At 43.5% G+C, this 19,011-nt stretch overlaps 1 protein-coding gene across 5 annotated transcripts in view; it reads left to right on the top strand.

The window, feature by feature from the left end:
- Nucleotides 1-17,923, top strand: part of LOC129824342 (transcription factor E2-alpha-like) — a 43,062-nt gene extending 25,139 nt beyond the window's left edge. The window contains exons 9-21 of one of the 5 annotated variants that reach the window (XM_055883919.1): nucleotides 2,511-2,613; nucleotides 3,065-3,204; nucleotides 3,342-3,480; nucleotides 3,670-3,722; nucleotides 6,459-6,537; nucleotides 7,111-7,187; nucleotides 7,368-7,547; nucleotides 7,740-7,827; nucleotides 7,956-8,088; nucleotides 8,420-8,473; nucleotides 11,879-12,126; nucleotides 12,964-13,110; nucleotides 13,215-17,923. In XM_055883919.1, the coding sequence (XP_055739894.1) occupies nucleotides 2,511-2,613; nucleotides 3,065-3,204; nucleotides 3,342-3,480; nucleotides 3,670-3,722; nucleotides 6,459-6,537; nucleotides 7,111-7,187; nucleotides 7,368-7,547; nucleotides 7,740-7,827; nucleotides 7,956-8,088; nucleotides 8,420-8,473; nucleotides 11,879-12,126; nucleotides 12,964-13,103 (1,434 nt within the window). In that variant the 3' untranslated portion in view covers nucleotides 13,104-13,110; nucleotides 13,215-17,923. Of the gene's footprint in view, nucleotides 1-2,510; nucleotides 2,614-3,064; nucleotides 3,205-3,341; nucleotides 3,481-3,669; nucleotides 3,723-6,458; nucleotides 6,538-7,110; nucleotides 7,188-7,367; nucleotides 7,548-7,739; nucleotides 7,828-7,955; nucleotides 8,089-8,419; nucleotides 8,474-9,222; nucleotides 9,465-11,875; nucleotides 12,127-12,963; nucleotides 13,111-13,214 lie in introns of all 5 variants that reach the window. The other 4 variants (XM_055883918.1, XM_055883920.1, XM_055883921.1 and 1 more) reach the window with 4 other exon arrangements.
- Nucleotides 17,924-19,011: the final 1,088 nt, after the last annotated feature.

Below are 19,011 nucleotides of genomic sequence, written 5' to 3'. Positions count from 1 at the left end.
TCTTCCTCTCTCTGTTCAGTCAAATAACAGAAAAAACTTCACTGTGTAAGATCTGAGTTGTCGGGCGCATAGTTTGATTCTCTAACCCCTGCCAGAATAGAGCTGATTCTGAGGGCTCTGCTAGTTCACAACCTCGGGACCTTCACCTCTTTAGTGACATGCCAGAGACTACTAGCAATCCTATGGTTGATGCTCTGCAAGTCACAGAGGAGACTGGATCATGTGTGTTAACCAGACCTAACTTGATCATGTGTGTAACACACACACCACATATCGCAAACCTAGCCGTAAGGCCCTGAGATCACCGAGAAGAAGCAGTAAGTTGAGGGCTTTTTTCAACCATTAAAGAAACCAGTTATACCAGTTTGTTGTCTTGGTAACAGGGCATTAAGAGGATGTCAGGTATTTGGATCATAATGAGTTTGTGCTGGGTTAATGGAAACCTCCATGTCATTAGTTCAAGGCAGTGTATTGAACCTACAGTGCCTTCGGAAAGTATTCAGACCCCTTGACCTTTTCCATATTTTGTTACGTTACAGCCTTAAACTAAAATGGATGAAATAAAATAAAAAATCCTCAACAATCTCCACACAATACCCCATAATGACAAAGCAAAAACAGGTTTTTAGAAGTTTTTGCACATTTACTACAAATAAAAACGGATACCTTATTTCAATAAATATTCAGGCCCTTTGCTACGAGACTCTGAATTGAGCTCAACGCATTCTGTTTCCATTGATCATCCTTGAGATGTTTCTACACCTTAATTGGTCAACCTGTGTTAAATTCAATTGATTGGACATGATTTGGAAAGGCTATATAAGGTCCCACAGTGCATGTCAGAGCAAAAACCAAGCCATGAGGTCGAAGGAATTGTCCGTAGAGCTCCGAGACAGGAGTGTGTCGAGGCGCAGATCTGGTGAAGGGTACCAAAATATGTCTGCAGCATTGAAGGTCCCAAAGAACACAGTGGCCTCCATCATTCTTAAATGGAAGAAGTTTGGAACCGCCAAAACTCTTCCTGGAGTTGGCCGCCCGTCCAAACTGAGCAATCGGGGGAGAAGGGCCTTAGTCAGGGAGGAGACCAAGAACCCGATGGTCACTGACAGAGCTCCAGAGTTCCTCTGTGGAGTTGGGAGAACCTTTCAGAAGGACAACCATCTCTGCGGCACTCCACCGATTAGGCCTTTATGGTAGTGGCCAGACGGAAGCCACTCCTCAGTAAAAGGTACATGACAGGCCACTTGGAGTTGCCAAAAGACACCTAAAGATTCTCAGACCACGAGAAAGTAGATTCAAGATTGAACTTGTTGGCCTGAATGCCAATTGTCACATCTGGAGGAAACCTGGCACTATCCCTACCGTGAAACGTGGTGGTGGTGGCAGCATCATGCTGGGGGGATGTTTTTCAGCGGCAGGGACTGGGCGACTAGTCAGTCGGGATCGAGGGAAAGATGAACGGAGCAAAGTATAGAGAGATCCTTGCTCAGGACCTCCGACTGGGGCGACAGTTCACCTTCCAATAGGACAACGACCCTAGGCACACAGCCAAGACAACGCAGGAGTGGCTTCGGGACACGTCTCTGAATGTCCTTGAGTGGCCCAGACAGAGCCCGGACTTGAACCCGATCGAACATCTCTGGAGAGACCTGAAAATAGCTGTGCAGCGACGCTCCCCATCCAACCTGACAGAGCTTGAGAGGATCTGCAGAGAAGAATGGGAGACACTCCCCAAATACAGGTGTGCCAAGCTTGTAGCGTCAAACCCAAGAAAACGTGGCTGTAATCGCTTCCAAATGTGCTTCAACTGAGTAAAGTGTCTGAATACTTATGTGAATGTGATATTTCAGTGTTTTTTTTATGTTTTATAAATTTACTAACATTTCAAACCTGTTTTTTCTCTGTCATTATGGGGTATTGTGTGTGGATTGTGGAAAAATAACAATTGAATAAATTTTTTTGTAAAAGGCTGTAACCTAACAAAATGTGGGTAAAGTCAGGGGGTGTGAACTTTCCAGCAGATTATACAGGTGTACAGAGTTTGGGCTGTACTGTGTATAGGCCAAATAATTACGTAATACGAAAGGAGAAAATGTATTTCAGATGCTGCCAGAGTTTTCTTGTAGTGGTCTTTTAATGTGGCCAAAAGGTTGCCGTATTAAGACTGGGAGTGTGTGTCTGTGGACTTTATTTTCAGTCTGTTAAAAAACCTGCCACACGGCTTAGTTCTAGAAATATGGCAATGACCCAGTGTCCTCAAATGTCAGAGGCTGTTGATTTGAATTGATAAATAAAAATACATACTCCTCAATTGAAAAAACTACAATTGATAAATGCTATATTGATAAATGCTATAAGGGTATGAAGGGAGGGATGGGTATCCTAATCAAGATTTCGATACACATTTTTTTTGACCACACCATCTCTACTATTTCCAATCAATTGGGAAATATTATTAGAAAATAGTCCGTTTGACGTACTCATCTCCCTACTGTGTGTGTGTTCTGTAGGTGTATGCATCGGCCTCAGGAGAGGAATATAACAGAGACGGTGCAGGGTATCCTGCCTCCAAGCCTGGAAATGTAGCCTACCCCGGCTCCTTCTACATGCAAGGTCATTACTTTATACCAGATCGTGTCTGGGGGCCACAACTACACAGTATACTTATCAGAGTGGGTTGGCCCCTAGTGATAACTCTGCTATATGGAGAAAGTGGAACAAAACACCGTTTTAGGTGAGGTTAATCAATTGAATAATGCATTAGCTGACCAGTGATGTCTATGGCGATGACCCATTCCTGTTTTATTTTCTCTATTTCTGCCTGTGGAAACACCTGCTGGCAGTGTGATAGTGAGCCAAAGCCCCGAGCGAACGTGATCCTCCGCCTACCCTGTGTGTCTATCTGTACACTAGGATGAAGTCATCAGGCGGATGTGACATGCTTCATATGTTGTGGCCCCTTATTGTCTTATCTCTGGATGCTGCTCGTCCCTCTGGGGCTCACCCTCTCTTTTGTCCACACCCAAACACCCATCCCTCCCCTCCCCTGGTTTCCCCCTGACAGAAGGCCTGCACCCCTCCCCTGACCCATGGAGTTCTGGCGGGTCGATGGGGCAGCCGGGCTACTCTACAGCCATGCTGGGTAACTCCCCCCACCTGGGCCAGCCTACACCCTTCACAGCCATCAACCCCCAGGACAGACTGGTGAGACTTCTGTCACAAACACATACAGCAACAGGTTCTCTGTTTAAATAAAGGTTACATGAGATGGTAGTATACACCACTGTCATTTCGCTCTCTCCCAAAACACAGAGAATGACTCTAAGCCTGTTTTTGTGCAGAAACGCCAGCCGCTGCCTCTCTCGCCCCAGAACTACCCCCTGCACGGCAGCGAGGTGAACGGGAGCTTCCACTCAGGATCCACTGGCTATGGAGTCTCCAACCACACCTCCCCCATCAACGGAACAGACAGCATCATGGGTATGACTGTCTACCACTGACACTATGTAGACTGTCTTTTTCTATATAGCTTCCTGTTTCGGTCTATTTTTCTCTTTCTCTCACTTTCTGGCCCTTCCTTTGTTTGTTTCTCCCTTTACTTCTAAATGTTCTTCAAAATGGAAATGTCAATTATAATAGTTTGCTGTCTACTTTATTGTTTCATCACAGCCAACCGGGGGACAGGAAGCTCAGGAGATGAGATCGGCAAAGCCCTGGCATCGGTGAGTAGAATCGCACAGACCACATCAACCATAGTCTTCAGTCATTATGCCATGATGATTGATCCACCGAGACCAAGAAAAAAAATAGGGCTGAACCCAATTAGTCGACTGGTCGATTTATTTATTTTGTATTTTCTTTTTTTGTTAGTCTGTTGGTCGACCTAAATTTGTTTTAGTCGAGCAGTAACCTGTGTGTGATATATGTGCCCGTCTCAGTGAACTAATCCATTGCTGAGGCCTAGACTAAAAGCCAATTTATGATTGATACGAAAATGTGGTCGGGGGCTCCATATGGACAGTGTGACACAATTGCAGAGCCTCCAGATGCATGCAGAGGCCAAATCCAGCTCTGTACCACATCGCCTCCCAAATGTTGTAACAATGCAGAGGGCTCTGTATTGCTCCTCATTGACATGACTGGTTGACGGTAGGTGGGGGCGGTACATCCTGTATAAACACAAACTTACTTCCTTGAAAACAGCTCTGCTCTGCTCCACGAAGCGCTAGAAGTATGAATGCCCTAACTTCTGCTGAGGCCGTATCACCTTAAATGCTGCATGGCCAATGCAGATGTCAGATTGACCATATGCACAATGCACTTCTCTCTCCAGAATTATCTCTCCCGCCAATTTGTGCACATTCATTGTTTCATAACTTCATTGTGTGAATTGTTTGCATTTTGATTGTTAGTGTACATAAATTCCCCATTTACATACAGTACCAGTCAAAAGTTTGGACGCACCTACTCATTCCATTGTAGAATAAAAGTGAAGACATTAGAACTATGAAATAACACATATGGAATCATGTAGTAATCAAGGAAGTGTTAAACAAATCAAGACAAATTTGAGGTGTCGGGTACTATGCTCCAGTGAGCTCATGCCCAAGTCAAGCACTGCTTCCTATCCCTTGCGCAAATGGCCTACAACTGTCTGTCCCGAGCTCACTGGCGCAGGAAACTCTCGAGGGCCCAGAATATTTTATACAAAGTTGCAAGTTCCCTAGCACATGCTTCGGGCAGAACCCAAGTTAGTAGTTGATACAATATTTCAAGTTTGGCTACACATGGTCTGTCTGCAACATTGTGATTCATCGGATATTTATTTTTATCCGGATATTTACTACCTGCAGGCTGCAATGTTTTTATTTGGCTTTATGTAGACTATTTTTACATAGATGGCAATAGAAGTTACTTTTTAGGTTTGTATCCTTTTCATTTAGAGTTGGATAGAATTTGGATTAACCCCATGACAATGATTTTGAGATATGAAGATGTTATTATACATTTAAATTAAACTGTTTCAAGAAAATGTGCTAATGAAAATCATAACGGGCAAGCAGATCGGTAGAAATAGTTTGATAAATTGGCGATCCACATGAAAAAAGGTTGCCGACTCCTCGTGTAGCCTATATTACCGGCACCTTCAGGAGAGTAATGGCAGAATCTGCGAAAACCAGCTGGAGCGGGAGGACAATAGTTGGGTCAGATTATTATTATTTTTTTTCTTTTCTGGTTATCTAGATCTCTGGCGCCCTCTTGAGGCACTTGTCTTCATCAAACCGTAAGCTTAATTAAAGCATCAGACAAGATCAATGCATATAGTTGATTTTATTAAAACACATTGGGTGTGTCTATATATATATATATATATATATATATGGGAAAAATACACGTTTAAAAAATGTCGACCAAATCAAAGTCAAAAGAACAGCCGACTTTCGGTCGACGATGATTATATTTTCTCGTTTGGGACAGCCCTAGAAAAAACTATCTGCAAATAATAGAGAATGCTGATTCTTATGTAGTTCTCTGTGTCAAAGATCTTACTATTGAGTGGTGTTTCTCAAATTGCATACTACCATGCTCTTAGCATGCAAATTGGAGCATGAGTCCAAATCAAAGTATTCGAAACAGAGCTTGGAGGGCACTTCTTGAATGCGTACTTCGTGACTGCTTCAATGGTTAGTAAGCAAAGAAATATGAAGCAACCACGTAAAAAATTACGCACATTTTCTTGAAATCAATTATTTGAGCTGACGCGCGAGAAAATACACTCCGACTTTGGAATGACGTGTTGCCTATTCACATCTCATATGTTGCCTGACTACAATATTTTAACTTGATACGTTAATAAATACATGCTGTATAAATTTTGGCATGGTTACCTGCCTACAATACCCACTGTAGGTTGCAAGCCCATAGTAAGTCTGTAGTGATAACTGGCTAGCTACTACTGTTAGTTAGCCAGATATTCACGAAGAATTTAAATCTACCTTGGATGACATTGGTTTTAGGTAATTTTAGCTTGTAGTGCTAACTGGCAAGCCACAAAGAAGTGTTAGGTAGCTACCCACAAAGAGTTAAAATCTACTGTACCTTGCATAACATTAATTTTAGGTCATTTTTCCATGTTTAGCTAGCTGGCCAGATAACAACAATTTACACATCTAGCTCATAACTATCAAATAAAATGTTTGCTTTGTGTACATCTTGTTTCGTCTCTATTGTTGCCATTGTCCTGGCCGGAAGAAGGTTCAGTGATTGGGGAGGTGAAGCGTGAGGTAATACAGTAGGGGGAGTGCGAGCGCTTCTCAAATGTACTGTTTTATGCGTTCTCCACACTCTCATCCTCCACAAGAACGTCCCTTAAGAAGGCACCTGGAACATGAGTGTGGAGCACGGGAGTATGCATATTGAGAAACAGCCACCATTTCATGTTTTTTGTTTCTGTGTAGATTTATCCCTCAGATCACAACAGCAACACCTTCCCATCATCTCCGTCTACTCCAGTGGGCTCTCCCCAGGCCATAGCAGGTGAGTGGGCAGGGAGAATACACCTGTAGCTAGGAGGATTGCACCTGGGTTAGTTAGTCCTGAGTCTAACTTAGCCTTGTGTTTCCCAAATGGTGGGTTGGAGCCTACTGCTAGTTCCTAGCCCAGTCTTAATTCACGACGGAATAAGGCATTATTTCGCTAAGTCTTTGGGTGAGTGAAAGGGCAAAAACATTAGTGAATCACTAACCTATGAGATCACACCTGTTTTAGGCCTTAGGGGGCACTATCCTGGGGTGTAAGGTTACAGCCACATGGAAAACAACAAGAAAATATATTTTTCAGAGGCAGAGGAAGCTTAAATGACACTGATTACAATGATAATATGGCTCCATCTATTGGTTTAGAGTGGAACTGAGTAATAGGATTAGGTTCTTGCTTGACAACAGTGCTTTGAGTGTGACGTCTGAAATGGGGTTTAGGGTTGACTGCTTTTTAGCCGTATGGACCGTTTGCCTGGTAGCTGGACAGACCCACTCTTGCCGTTAGCGCCGACTATATTTTCACAGACCCGTAAGGTTGTTGTCCAGATGCTCAATGTCTCTACCTCTGTAGGTTCTGCCTCTCAGTGGCCTCGGGGCTCGGGACCGGCCACACCCTCTCCAAACTTCGAGGGTGGACTGCAGGCTCTGGTGAGTAACTTATCATGTTCAACTCCATGCATGTGTGCAGTGGCACTGGTATGAGTAACAGCACTAGAGGATCAAAAATACCACCTTGATCCTAAGCAAGTTGGATGAATTAAAATCGATAAATTAAGTGTTGACTCATTAGTTTTACTTAACCCCGCCCTTTCCCCCTCCCCCCTACAGCAAAACAAGATGGAGGATCGTTTGGAGGAGGCCATCCATGTGCTCCAGCGTCACGCCGGGGGACAAGGGGGTCCAGGGGGGCTGGCTGACATGCACAGCCTCCTCAGCGCTGGGATAGGAGGGCTCGCCCAGGCCTTCAACAACGCTGGCCTGGGATTGGCCAACAGACTGCCCAACCTGGTAAGAACAGGAGGGATAAATACATAGTGGCCATATCTAACCACATGGGTGGTGTAATGGTTTAGGGTGTTATGTCCATTGATTAGTGTCACGCTATTATGTACATCCTCCTTCATGTGATACCATTGTAACACCTACTTGTCCATAGTACAGTCTACTTGCCTAATACCATGTTTCTCATCTGCTCTATAGATGTCCAACCACCACGAGGACTCGACTGGTGGGGGTGTGCATGGTCATCACGGCCCTCCCTCTGGCAGCCAGCCCGACGGCTTCACCAGTGAGTTTTTTTCCCCCCTCACTCTTTCTTTTCCTCATCATTTCATTAGACACACAATGTTTGACTACCTCTCAAATTATCTGCTGTGCTTTTCATTGACTTATCCCCCCCCCCCCATCTTCCCTCAGGCCTCCCTCGCTCCACACACTCATCCAGTGGCTCTGACATCAAAAGGGAGGACAAGGAGGATGACGAGAATTCCTCTGTGGCTGACAAGTCAGAGGATGAGAAGAAAGACTCGAAGGCCCGCACTCGAACAAGGTGACTAACCCTTCTGATAGCGATAAAACATATCAGAAACACACACATCCATATGATTTGAAGTCCGTTTCTTTCGGCCAAATCCTAACTTGAGACGCGCGTATGTGGGGTCTGTGCCACTGTCATAAAGGGGGTAAACTCTCACTCACTAAACATTATCATGATTTATTTAATGATTTAAATTATCTGCTGCTTGAAAATGATTAAATGTATTCAGGGAGTACAGGTTTGCCATCGTTATTTCAACTTAACACGGCCCCAGCACCCAAAAAGAGGTGATTCTCCGTAGCACTGTTGTCATTTTTGCCCTCGTGTCTACCGTTGTTTTCAGAGAGATGTTCTCCTTCCAGACCTTCTCCTCCTCCCTATCAGACACGGGAGCAGAGTAAGTCTGCATCCAATCACGTGAGCCTCACACTTAAAGGGGTGTGGCCATAAATATAGATGGCTATTTAATTATTTTGAGAATAATTTTAAAAACCAGATTATATCAGAACCATTTTAGACTGTGGGGAGAATTTCAGCGTAAAAATGTTTTATTCTCAGGCATAGCAAGCTTTTTTCTATTTTTTTGGAGCCGTGCTGTTAGTACCTTGAGAATGGTTTGTACAAAATCTTGCGATTATAACACATTCGTATAGCATACAATCTCTGAAGCAGATAACCTGAGTTTAATATCTGATGGCGTAAGTATTATGAATGTGAATGTTCAATTTGTTGCCTTGCATTTCAGTTAAATAAGACGGTATCATGTCAGAGCTATTTCATGAATGTAAACCTGGCTTTTACCATAAGAAAATGTTCTACATTTATAAAGGAAAGCTGTTTATGTTCTGTCAGAAATATGTAACTGGTGATTTATATGAAGTTCTGTTTTGTTGTAAAGTTTCTAGCAACAAGTTTGCCCCAAAGTACTTAATTAAAGAAAGTACTTTTTGTAATCATAGTCCACAAAGTAGTACAGCACTCTCCCCGAATGATAAAATTGAGTAATTATCTAGCGTGAACGAAACAATACTTGTTTGGACAGTGTTGTCCATGTTAGTAAATATGTCAGTCATACCCATGTAATGTCTTCTATCCCCCCCTTCCAACCAAACCTTCCCCCCGTGGCCCACAATGACTTGTCATCAGTCGTGATGATGAGGACGAGGACGAAGAGGATCTGCCGCCGGAGGTGAAGGTGGAGCGGGAGAAAGAGCGGCGGGTGGCGAATAATGCCCGCGAGCGTCTGCGCGTGCGGGACATCAACGAGGGCTTTAAGGAGCTGGGCCGCATGTGTCAGCTCCACCTGACTAATGAGAAACCCCAGACCAAACTGCTCATTCTGCACCAGGCCGTTAATGTTATACTCAACCTGGAGCAGCAAGTCCGAGGTCAGTGTGCTGTCACTGGGGGATCCAGGTTTAGACAGGAGAAAAGACCAGGGTAGGGCCGCGTCCCAATTCTGAGTTTCTAGTCTCCTATTCTTCAGGCTGAAGGCCCTGGGATGTGTCTCGATAGTCTTGGAATGGTTTGGTCTCTGTGGCTCTCTTCCTTCATTGATGGAATTGGAAAGGTGTCAGTCCATATTGCTTTCACCTGTTCTGTGTTTTTAGATCATTGCAGATGAAGGAGAGGAGACTAGGAGGGGAGGCCACTTTCAAGTATTGAGATTCTGCCTTTAGACTAGTTTCCAACCATCAAGTTGTGTTTGTTGATCAGTGATGATGGGAGGAAAGGGGATGAGGAAGCAGGCTATTTAGACTGTTTTGGGACTAGCCCTTCTCCAGTCCTATAAGGCCTTGCTGCTGTGGACACATACTGGCCAGCACTGAACTCATGTCTGGTCTGGTGAAGTATGTGTTGCCTGCTCTAAATGGCATGGGGCTGTCTGTCTGGGCTGTCTCCACTGTAAAATATGCTTCATGTGACACTGCCTCACCTTCCACTATATTAACATTACATCTCTGATTTCCTTTATTTGCTTCTATCGCTGTCTGTGTCCAATCACTGTGCTTCTTGTCTGAGGCCTTAGCAACATAGCAACACACATTTTCTTTTTAACAACATTGTTTTCTTACACTTCACGTTGAAATGATTTCAGGACCAGATGATGGCTTCTGTATTCGTTTCATCAGCTTTGGCTAATGGCCCAATTTTGAAGTGTTGAAGATGTGTTTTTTTTGTCTGGGGGGGGTTTTACATTTTTTCCAAATGTAAAACACTCATAAGCAATATATCACCAGTCCCAAGTTACATTCTAGTCTTGTTTTATTTCTCTTGGTTTAAATTAAATGGGCTTGTCTTCTCTGTTATCCACAAAAAAAGAAAGAAATTCAGGCAGCTGTCATTTGACATTTACCCCTCAAGTTGTTTTAAAAACAAGACCTCACCACTTCTGTTTCTACAAGTGTGTTACTGTTATCTGTGTCTGGCTCTATGCATTGACCCCCCCCCCCTCTCTCTGTATTCTGCTTGCTGATTGGCTATACAAATGCAGACATAGGTTGTGATTGGATGGAGGGACTCACTGTTCTGCTCCTATCCCATTCCTCCTCAATGTGTTAACTTAACCCTTCACTTCCTTATTGCAATGTCTTTCTTTGTTGCATGCCCTTATTTGTCAAATGTTAACCTTTTTAATGTACTGATTTCGTTGGTCATCTCCACGCCTCTCCTTCTCTTCAACCCCCTCCCTCTTCCTCTTTTCGTCGTTTACTTTTGCAGATGGCAGCAGTGACTTCAGCTTCCTTACATTCAGATAAATACATCTATGGCCGCTGATGTATTTAACATGAGGCACCAGTGGCATTCAGCTCTCTGTTGTCCTGTTTCCCAAGCTCTCCCCCCTGGCTTCCTCTCTGGCCTTCTGTATGATCTAGACCTGCCGGAGGGTGTGTCGCTCTCTTTCTCCTTCTTTCTCCCTCTCTTCCTTGGTCTTCTTACCTCCTAACTGACAGCCCCCCCCCCCCCGCCCCGCAAAGGCCTCATATTATCCTCTGACTCCCACCCTGGACCCTGATCAGCAGAAGACACAGTCTTGGCTTTGTCAGATTCCATTCGGAACATTTGGTCTGATAGTTGTCAACCCATAACGGCTCAACATTCAAAACGCTCAATTTGACAAAAGAACCCTAAAATGATCTATTTTGGCCAAGTGAAAGTCTGCCGAGAAGTAATAAAGTTGCTTTGCGAATACGGTTTTGTTGTTACATGCCAATTTTCTTTCGTCGGAAGTGAATGTCATTTGCAAGGTCCTACGCGGTGCCTTCGTTGACAGTAACAGTAGTGCTCTGGCCTTAGGATTCCTCCATGTAAAAAAAAAAAAAAAAAAGGATTCTAGTACCATGTCCTTGGCGGTCCATCCCTCCGCTCGATCTCTCGCTCTCCTGCACCTTGGCGCCACTCCACTGGGATCATCCATCCGTGACCCCATCCTCCTCACTGGAATACATTGTCCATCCGGACCTCCACAGCTTTCTGCTGCTGGCCTCCTGGCCAAATATGACACTTAAATAATGACTGCTGTCACCTTCAGCCAACCAGGCCGTCTGCTCTAGGATGTGAATTGAGTAGTGTGCAGGGAATGCTGTAGCCCCTCTGAGGTCACACTCCAGGGAGAGGCTGCCCCTAAATGCTCGTCTAGGATCAGATCTAACGATGAGCTAACTGACCCTGGAACAACAATTTGCTATCCAAGGAAGCTTTCCGCAGAAATTGTCCTTAGGGCTGTAGTTAGGGGCAACTTGGAGGGTAAAAGCAGCAGGTGTTGGGGTGTACCATAACGACCCTCCTCCCTCCTCAGCAGCAGCAGCTGCAGCACGGCCTCGCTGAACGATGAGAACCTGACGGCCGAGGAGAAGGAGAAGCGCGAGCGGGAGCGCCGCTCGGCCAACAACGTCCGGGAGAGGGTGCGCGTGCGTGACATTAACGAGGCGTTCAGGGAGCTGGGAAAGATGGTGCAGGTGCACGTGTGCAGCGACAAGGCCCAAACCAAACTCATCATCCTGCAGCAGGCCGCGCAGGTCATAATGGGTCTGGAGAAGCAGGTCCGAGGTAGGCCTCTCTTTACGAATAGATCCAGTACCGCCATCCACCTTCACTCAGCCAATTAGCTCTTAATACTGGGCATGGAGAAGCAGGTTCAAAGTAGGGATTCCTGTACCAACCAACCCAGTAATGTCCGCCTCCAACCAGTCAACTGGGACTTGACTAGTATGACGGCTAAAGAGATCATACTGTGCCTGGAGATGCAGGTGCGACATAGGGCTTCCTTTTAGCTGTGGAAGGCTTCCTTACCAAAAATTCCAGATCCAGTATGATTCATCTATAGGCCCTCTACCTCCACTCAACCACCCAACCAGCAGTCTCACCTCTATATGCACTCACCTGCCTCTGACTGTCCTTCTATCCTCTTGGATAATGGAAAAGGGGCGAGCAAAAAGAGATGCCGATGTAGGCGGGGAAAATGGGGGCTGCACCTCTGTCAAATACTTAATGATCTCACCACTGCTGCCGTCTGGTCGTTCCTCTGTCCTGTCCAGCTGTGTCTTCCGTTCACCATTTTGGTCTACTGTCCTCCATGCTTTCCGATGATATACTTTAAAAATATTTCTTTCATGACTTGAATCTCGCAGCATTTACACCTTAATCATACCTTCCTTGCCCGTCTAACCCTAACCCTTTTTGTTTTTAACATCTCTCGTTCTTCTATACGCCTAACCTTCTCCGTTTACTAGAATATACTGTGAAACCTGATGGTTTTGCCTCTTGCCTCCATCTCTTTGACAATCTTCTTGATTGTGCTCACCATCGGTTAACCTGAAGTTTCAGCCAAACCCTGTAGATCCACTCCACCCCTCTGATTCTAACCTGTGTGGCCTCTTCCTAAAGAGCGTAACCTGAACCCCAAGGCAGCGTGTCTGAAGCGGAGGGAGGAAGAGAAGGTTTCGGGGGTGGACCCCCAGATGCAGATGGGAGGGGGGCACCCCGGGTTAGGGGGCGATGGACACAACTCTGTCAGCCATATGTAACACCTGGGTAAGTTGTCATTCTCTGCTGTCATACTGTAACTGTCCATATCGCATGTATTGTGGCATGATGTGTGTTACCATAATATAACAATCCCTGTTTCTCTCTTCCAGCTCCTGATCCTCTTGATTTGTACAGCTCTTAGAAGACGTGGCCTTATTCTCTTATCATGCATCTCAGTGTGTGTCAATCCACAAAGGTGCTCTCTATATATGCTAGCACATATAGTGGAGAAGCGCATTCTCACACAGACACACACACACAAAACTGACAAACGCCAGTGGCCACATTCCTGACCATGAACACACAATACATACACACCAATACACACAGAGTTTTGAAGAATACTTACAGTAAACACCCTGAACTCCAAGGAGAGACTGGATCACAGGCAGAGGAAATTTAAACGCAATGATTTTTTTTGCGTATTGTTTGTTTTTGTAAGACATTTTGAAGAAGTTGCTTTGCGTGTTGGGAGCAACATTTGTTTGGATCAAATAGTATTTTTGGATCAATTGCTCATGTGAGCAACCTAGGATTTTGTGTCCTTTTGATAGTCATTTGCCATTCCCACCTGAAAAGTAGGTCTTACTTTCATCACAAGAAAAGGTGACATCAGAATCTAACCTGTATGAGTAACTATGTGCCTGACGTACATGCATAACGCCAAGGCTTGGGTAAGTTACAATCGTCGTTGTCATCCCCACCATCATTTTTACTTTTTTTCCCCCCTCAATGTCAAACACAGAAGTAGAGTTTGAGGTATCCAGCCACCAGAATTGAAAAGACTGGACTGTCATGGTGACGAATGGACACTTATTGAATTGGCAGGCAGAGTGCTGTTATATAGCACAATGATAAAAAAGAAACCCTAGCCAACTTTGGCCATATTTCTTTGTTTATGCCTTCTCGTAAGGGCTGCCCAGACACAGGCCCGTCTGAAGATTTATTATGGTGTGTATTTTTTTGATCCAGGGATCCTACAAGCCTTCCATTTTTTGTCTTCATCTGTTTGTCGTCACTGCCATGAGTGGAGTTGAAGGACTGCCAGTGAGGAAGGTGAGCTCATCAATACATACCGAGACCCAGGACAGGTCATGATGACTCGCTACTAGCTGAAAACCACTCCCCGTTCACCTACTATTCCACAGGATCACTCTGGCGTGGTCATCTCAAGACTTCCTCACTCTGTCTTGGGGAGATTGGACTGAAACATGCAGGAAGTGTGTGTGCTCTGAACCAGAGCAAGCCTCTCCCCCTCCACTCCCTCTACCGTACCCGTCTTTGCCCCTCTGGTTCTGTTTCCATTTCAGCCAGGCCATGTGGATGCGTGGTCAGTATACTCTGCCCCAAACTCAGTCAACCACCTGCCTTCATTGCCTTCTCCTCTTCACGTTTGTGGAGCAAGTGTCGTCAGTTGGCAAGGCAAACCTAGATGTCCAGGTCATGCGTCCTTAAAAGACTATGTAAGACGGACTATGTCAGTTTTCAGTAGACTACAGTTAGTTTGAAGAGGAGAGGCTATATGGACACACTTGGTGCCCAAATTGATGGCGTATGTCGCGCAGCTGATTCAAGTGGAGCTGAACGGATTCAGCTCAGTCAGTCGCGCTGAAGAGACCTTCCCAGCTAGCTAGTTTATGCTCGTGGCTAGAAAATTCAGCAAGAATTTAAAACTTGTCTGCCGAAGTTGGGACTTGGAAGAGTGTTCAGAATCGTTGGGTTTTAATCAGAGTAATTGCTCATCCAGATGGTTACTACCAGTAGTACAAGTTATTTCTCATGTAGGCTGCTATCCTTCTCAAAATAAAATCAAGTGGGATGGAACAAATTGGCCCCTTTTAACTACCTCCGGGGATATGTTATACTGCTGCCCAGTGGGAAGCAACTCACGCAGACAAGCACCACGTCATTCGCACCGGTTTGTCGTTACTCGCCCATAGAAATAAACATGACTTTCTTTTACAAGTTGTCATTTTTTTAACTAGCACCATGCTGCTGTTTTAGCCAGCATAAACTAGCTAGCTGTGGAGGGCTCATCTGGATGACAGACTGAACCGAAGCCATTCGTCTCCACTCGGCCCTCAGCTGCATCATTCATTTTGGCACCATGCGTATCCGTATAGCCTCTCCCGTACAGAAGGAATGGCTGTTGGACTTCAAGAGGGTTTATTTTGTGGTGTGCATTCTGAAATGTCATGGATATCTTCCCTGGAATGCATTCAACTGCCATCGATGGACAATTTTGTGTTCCTTAAATTACAGGAAGCATTGGGTGTTTTGAACAATTTACAAAGCCTGTTTGTAAGGATCCTCCTTTTTGTAGAAGTGATTTGTTTTTTTCGTTTTGTTTTTTACTTTGTAAGATAGCTGTATGAGTTTTCTTTTGGATTGCTTACTTTCTTTTCATTGACATTGTTTAAATGTAAGGACGACTCATTTTTAAAGATACCAGGAACAAACGTTAAGTGTCTCTCTTCCCTCCCAAACGTAGTGATCTCTCTTCTTCTTCTTCTTTTTTTACCATTGGGAAAAGCATGACGTGCCAGTTGCTTTGGTGTAAAAGTAGTTCATGCCAACTCCTAATCTGGCTAGAACATCCCCAACCTGTTTTGGAAGTACCTGTAATTTAGAGGATGTCTGTTTCAGGAGAAAAAAACTGCAAAAAGTCTGTATATGTAATTGATACCAGTTATTACTACTTACTCACTATCAAGGGAAAATGGAAATGTCCAAGTATAGAGTACCATAGTATGAGTCATAATACCCATAAAACCAAGGAGAGATGGTTCCAATTGTTTTTCCACCATTCATTTTTCCCGTCAGGGATCTTAGACGCACTTAAAATAAGGGCTGTGTTCTCATGTAGGTTTACCCTGGCGCGACGTTTTGATAACCGAGTAAATCTTTTTAGGACAAGGTGATTTAACAATATATTCGCTTGTATTTTTAAAAATAAAAAATGGGGGGGGGTCATAAACAACTACAAATGCCATGATGATCTGGACCAGACTGCCGAATCAAGGCAGTAATCTCTGGATTAACAATCTGTTAGCTAATTGTTGTAATTTATAAATTGGCTAAATTTCTTTACATTTACATTTCTGGGAACTGTCTTGTGCAAGTTGTAAATTAACACAATACCTGTTAGCAAAGGTGTTAGCTTGAGACGGTGTGCAGGAACTTGCCGGGATTTGTAGTTTTGCATGGTCTAATTTGATGGTCATTTGCATTTTTGAATATGAGTAAATGGAGCCGAATATATTGGTAAAAGTCCCCTTGTCTGAGAGATTTACATGGTTGTCGAAACCTCAGGCCAGGGTAAACCTACATGAAACACAGCAGCCCTTTGTTAAGTGTTTCCAAAATCCCCTGTATGAAAAATGAATGGTGGAAAAACAATTGGAACCATTTCCCTGTTTGATTGCTAGGTTTTATGCGTATTATGACTCCTACCGTGGGGCTCTATTGACAAGCTTTGTCACGCAAACATTTAGTAAAAACTATTGAAAAAGGAACAAAATTGTATTGTTTCATACAAGTTAGATTTTATATCAATACCTTTCGGCTTGCTAGGTCTACAGTTGCTGTATTGTTAATGTCTGTTGGTCCTAGTTAAACATTTCAAAACAAACAGAAAAAAATGTATGAGGAATTAATGAACAGGGCAACCTTAGTCATTCTCTTGACTTTGGGATAATTGTTAGTGGTTACTCACCAGTGCCTGAACACTGATGAATTGTGATTGTCTCTGCATGTATGGCTTTCCAAGAGAACCTTTTACAGATAAACAAGGTTGACATGGGAGGGAAGAGTGGGGCAATGCTTCAGTAAATCTCTATGAATATTATTCTTATTAGCTCCCAAAGTAAAATAAATGATAAAGTAATTTTTTTTTTACACCTTTTCTGTCAGTTCGTGATGGCATCTCAGATTTTGGCAAACAACTGAGTCCGCTTTGATTTACTGAGACCTATTCTAAGTTTATATAATAGGGGTGTCCCCAGACCTTATCTTCTGTACAAACCATTGGCGATTTGCAAACAATACTCATGTGGAGTATGATGTCCATATTTTTTTTTATTTGCAACAGTCTGAACTTTATTTTCTACTGAATAGGGCAGAGATTCATGTTTGTTATCATATCAAACATCTGAAATGGACATGTCCTGTATGTGTACCTATACAGGACTTGGCCAGTTTTGTTTTAATTATCAACTAAACAGTATTTTCCCGTGCAGAGTGATACTGAATTGTAACAGTATTTTCTTGACTTTGTCAGTTTGTCTTTCATAATAACCACCCCGCAGGTGAAACCCGAAGCATTAGTATCAGTAATGTATTATTTCCACCTCAACTGCCATTGTCTGTTTCACAGAGGACACGTATTGTCTTTGATTTATTACTCGAATGAGATTTGAAAACTCAACATCGCTGACGTGTGTTCCTTTTTGTTAATATTAACTGAATGTTGTGTACAGTATCCTTAGAACTTCCCTTGTCAAAATGCACAACTAGTATTTTGCCAGGGGGCCTCTGATGGTCTGCCAATCTCCGCCCTGTTCAACAGATGGACACACTGCTACAAAACCCACTGTCTCTCTTACATTGGGGACAGAATCCATTTGTCCTCAAAGTGCCTCCAGTTTCCTATTTTTTATATATAAAGTAGATATTGAGAACTGTCGTGTATATAACAGTAATGTAGCAATAAATGTGCCATTTTTAATAACAGAAATATACATTTTTTCAATGTCTGTCTTTTTGAGCTTGTATACCTAAATGAGAAAAAAAAACATTGTAATAAAGGGTTGAAAACATACTTAGATGATTTGCTTTTATTATGTGTGTAGGCTACTGTGTAGAAAACAGCATGATTATCTCTCTGCGAAGGTCTACTACAGTGTGATTCCACCCGTCTCCCTGATGTGCACGCTCACGCCCTCTTCATGGATTTAGAAGGAATAGGTAGATATAAGAAATATAGTTGAATCGACGCCTGGCCTAGCATCAATACAACCATTTGTTCCCTTTCAGTCCTCAGGCCTCGTAATATTTGAGATCTGTGAAGGTGTGTGCTGCAGGTAGCCTGAAAGAAGCGTCTGAGAATGCCCCAAGTGTTTTAAAACATCTCCAAGCATTTTATGTTTTGAATAATTACAAAGTGCTGGATGGGAAGAGGGTCTATGGCTATTCTATATGGCTATAAATGTATACCTGTCTGTACTCCAAGGCAACTAAAGACAGATCTGGAAGTATCCTCCCATTTACAGGCTAATTCTGATATTCTCCAGTCCTTTGCATTTTTTTGAGTAATGACCCCATACAATGTCAATTTGATTATTCAATTTCCAATGATTCTAGAGCTATGAGAGGAGAGACTCAGTGAGAATGATACATTTGGCTAAATACTTACTTAGTCAACAGCGGCAGTTTAGACACGAAACAGACACTTATGCTCGCTGCACACTACCTTCAGACTGTTTGCTAACATTTAGCAAACAGTTGCGGCTAACACAAAGCAAATGGAATGTTAGCCAACATTCGCGAACTATTTCCCTTGTTAAACACACCTATTAGGTGTTAATCATTATACACTGGGTGGTTCGAGCCCTGAATGCTGATTGGCTGACAGCCGTGGTATATCAGACCGTATGCCATGGGTATGACAACATTTCTTTTTACTGTTCTAATTACGTTGGTAACCAGTTTATAATAGCAATAAGGCACCTCTGGGGTTTGTAATATATGACCAATATTCCACGGCTAAGTGCTGTGTCCTAGCATTCTGGTTTGCTTTGTGCCTAAAGAACAGCTCTTAGCGGTGGTATATTGGCCATATACCACACCCCCTCGGACCTTTATTGCTTAATTATTAAGTCATCAGGCATATTAAGGACATAAATTATA

The sequence above is a fragment of the Salvelinus fontinalis genome, chromosome 26 (assembly GCF_029448725.1).
Source record: "Salvelinus fontinalis isolate EN_2023a chromosome 26, ASM2944872v1, whole genome shotgun sequence".
NCBI classification, from domain to species: domain Eukaryota; kingdom Metazoa; phylum Chordata; class Actinopteri; order Salmoniformes; family Salmonidae; genus Salvelinus; species Salvelinus fontinalis.
Note: the sequence above shows the minus strand (reverse complement) of the source record. Positions and strands in the feature narration are given on the sequence as shown.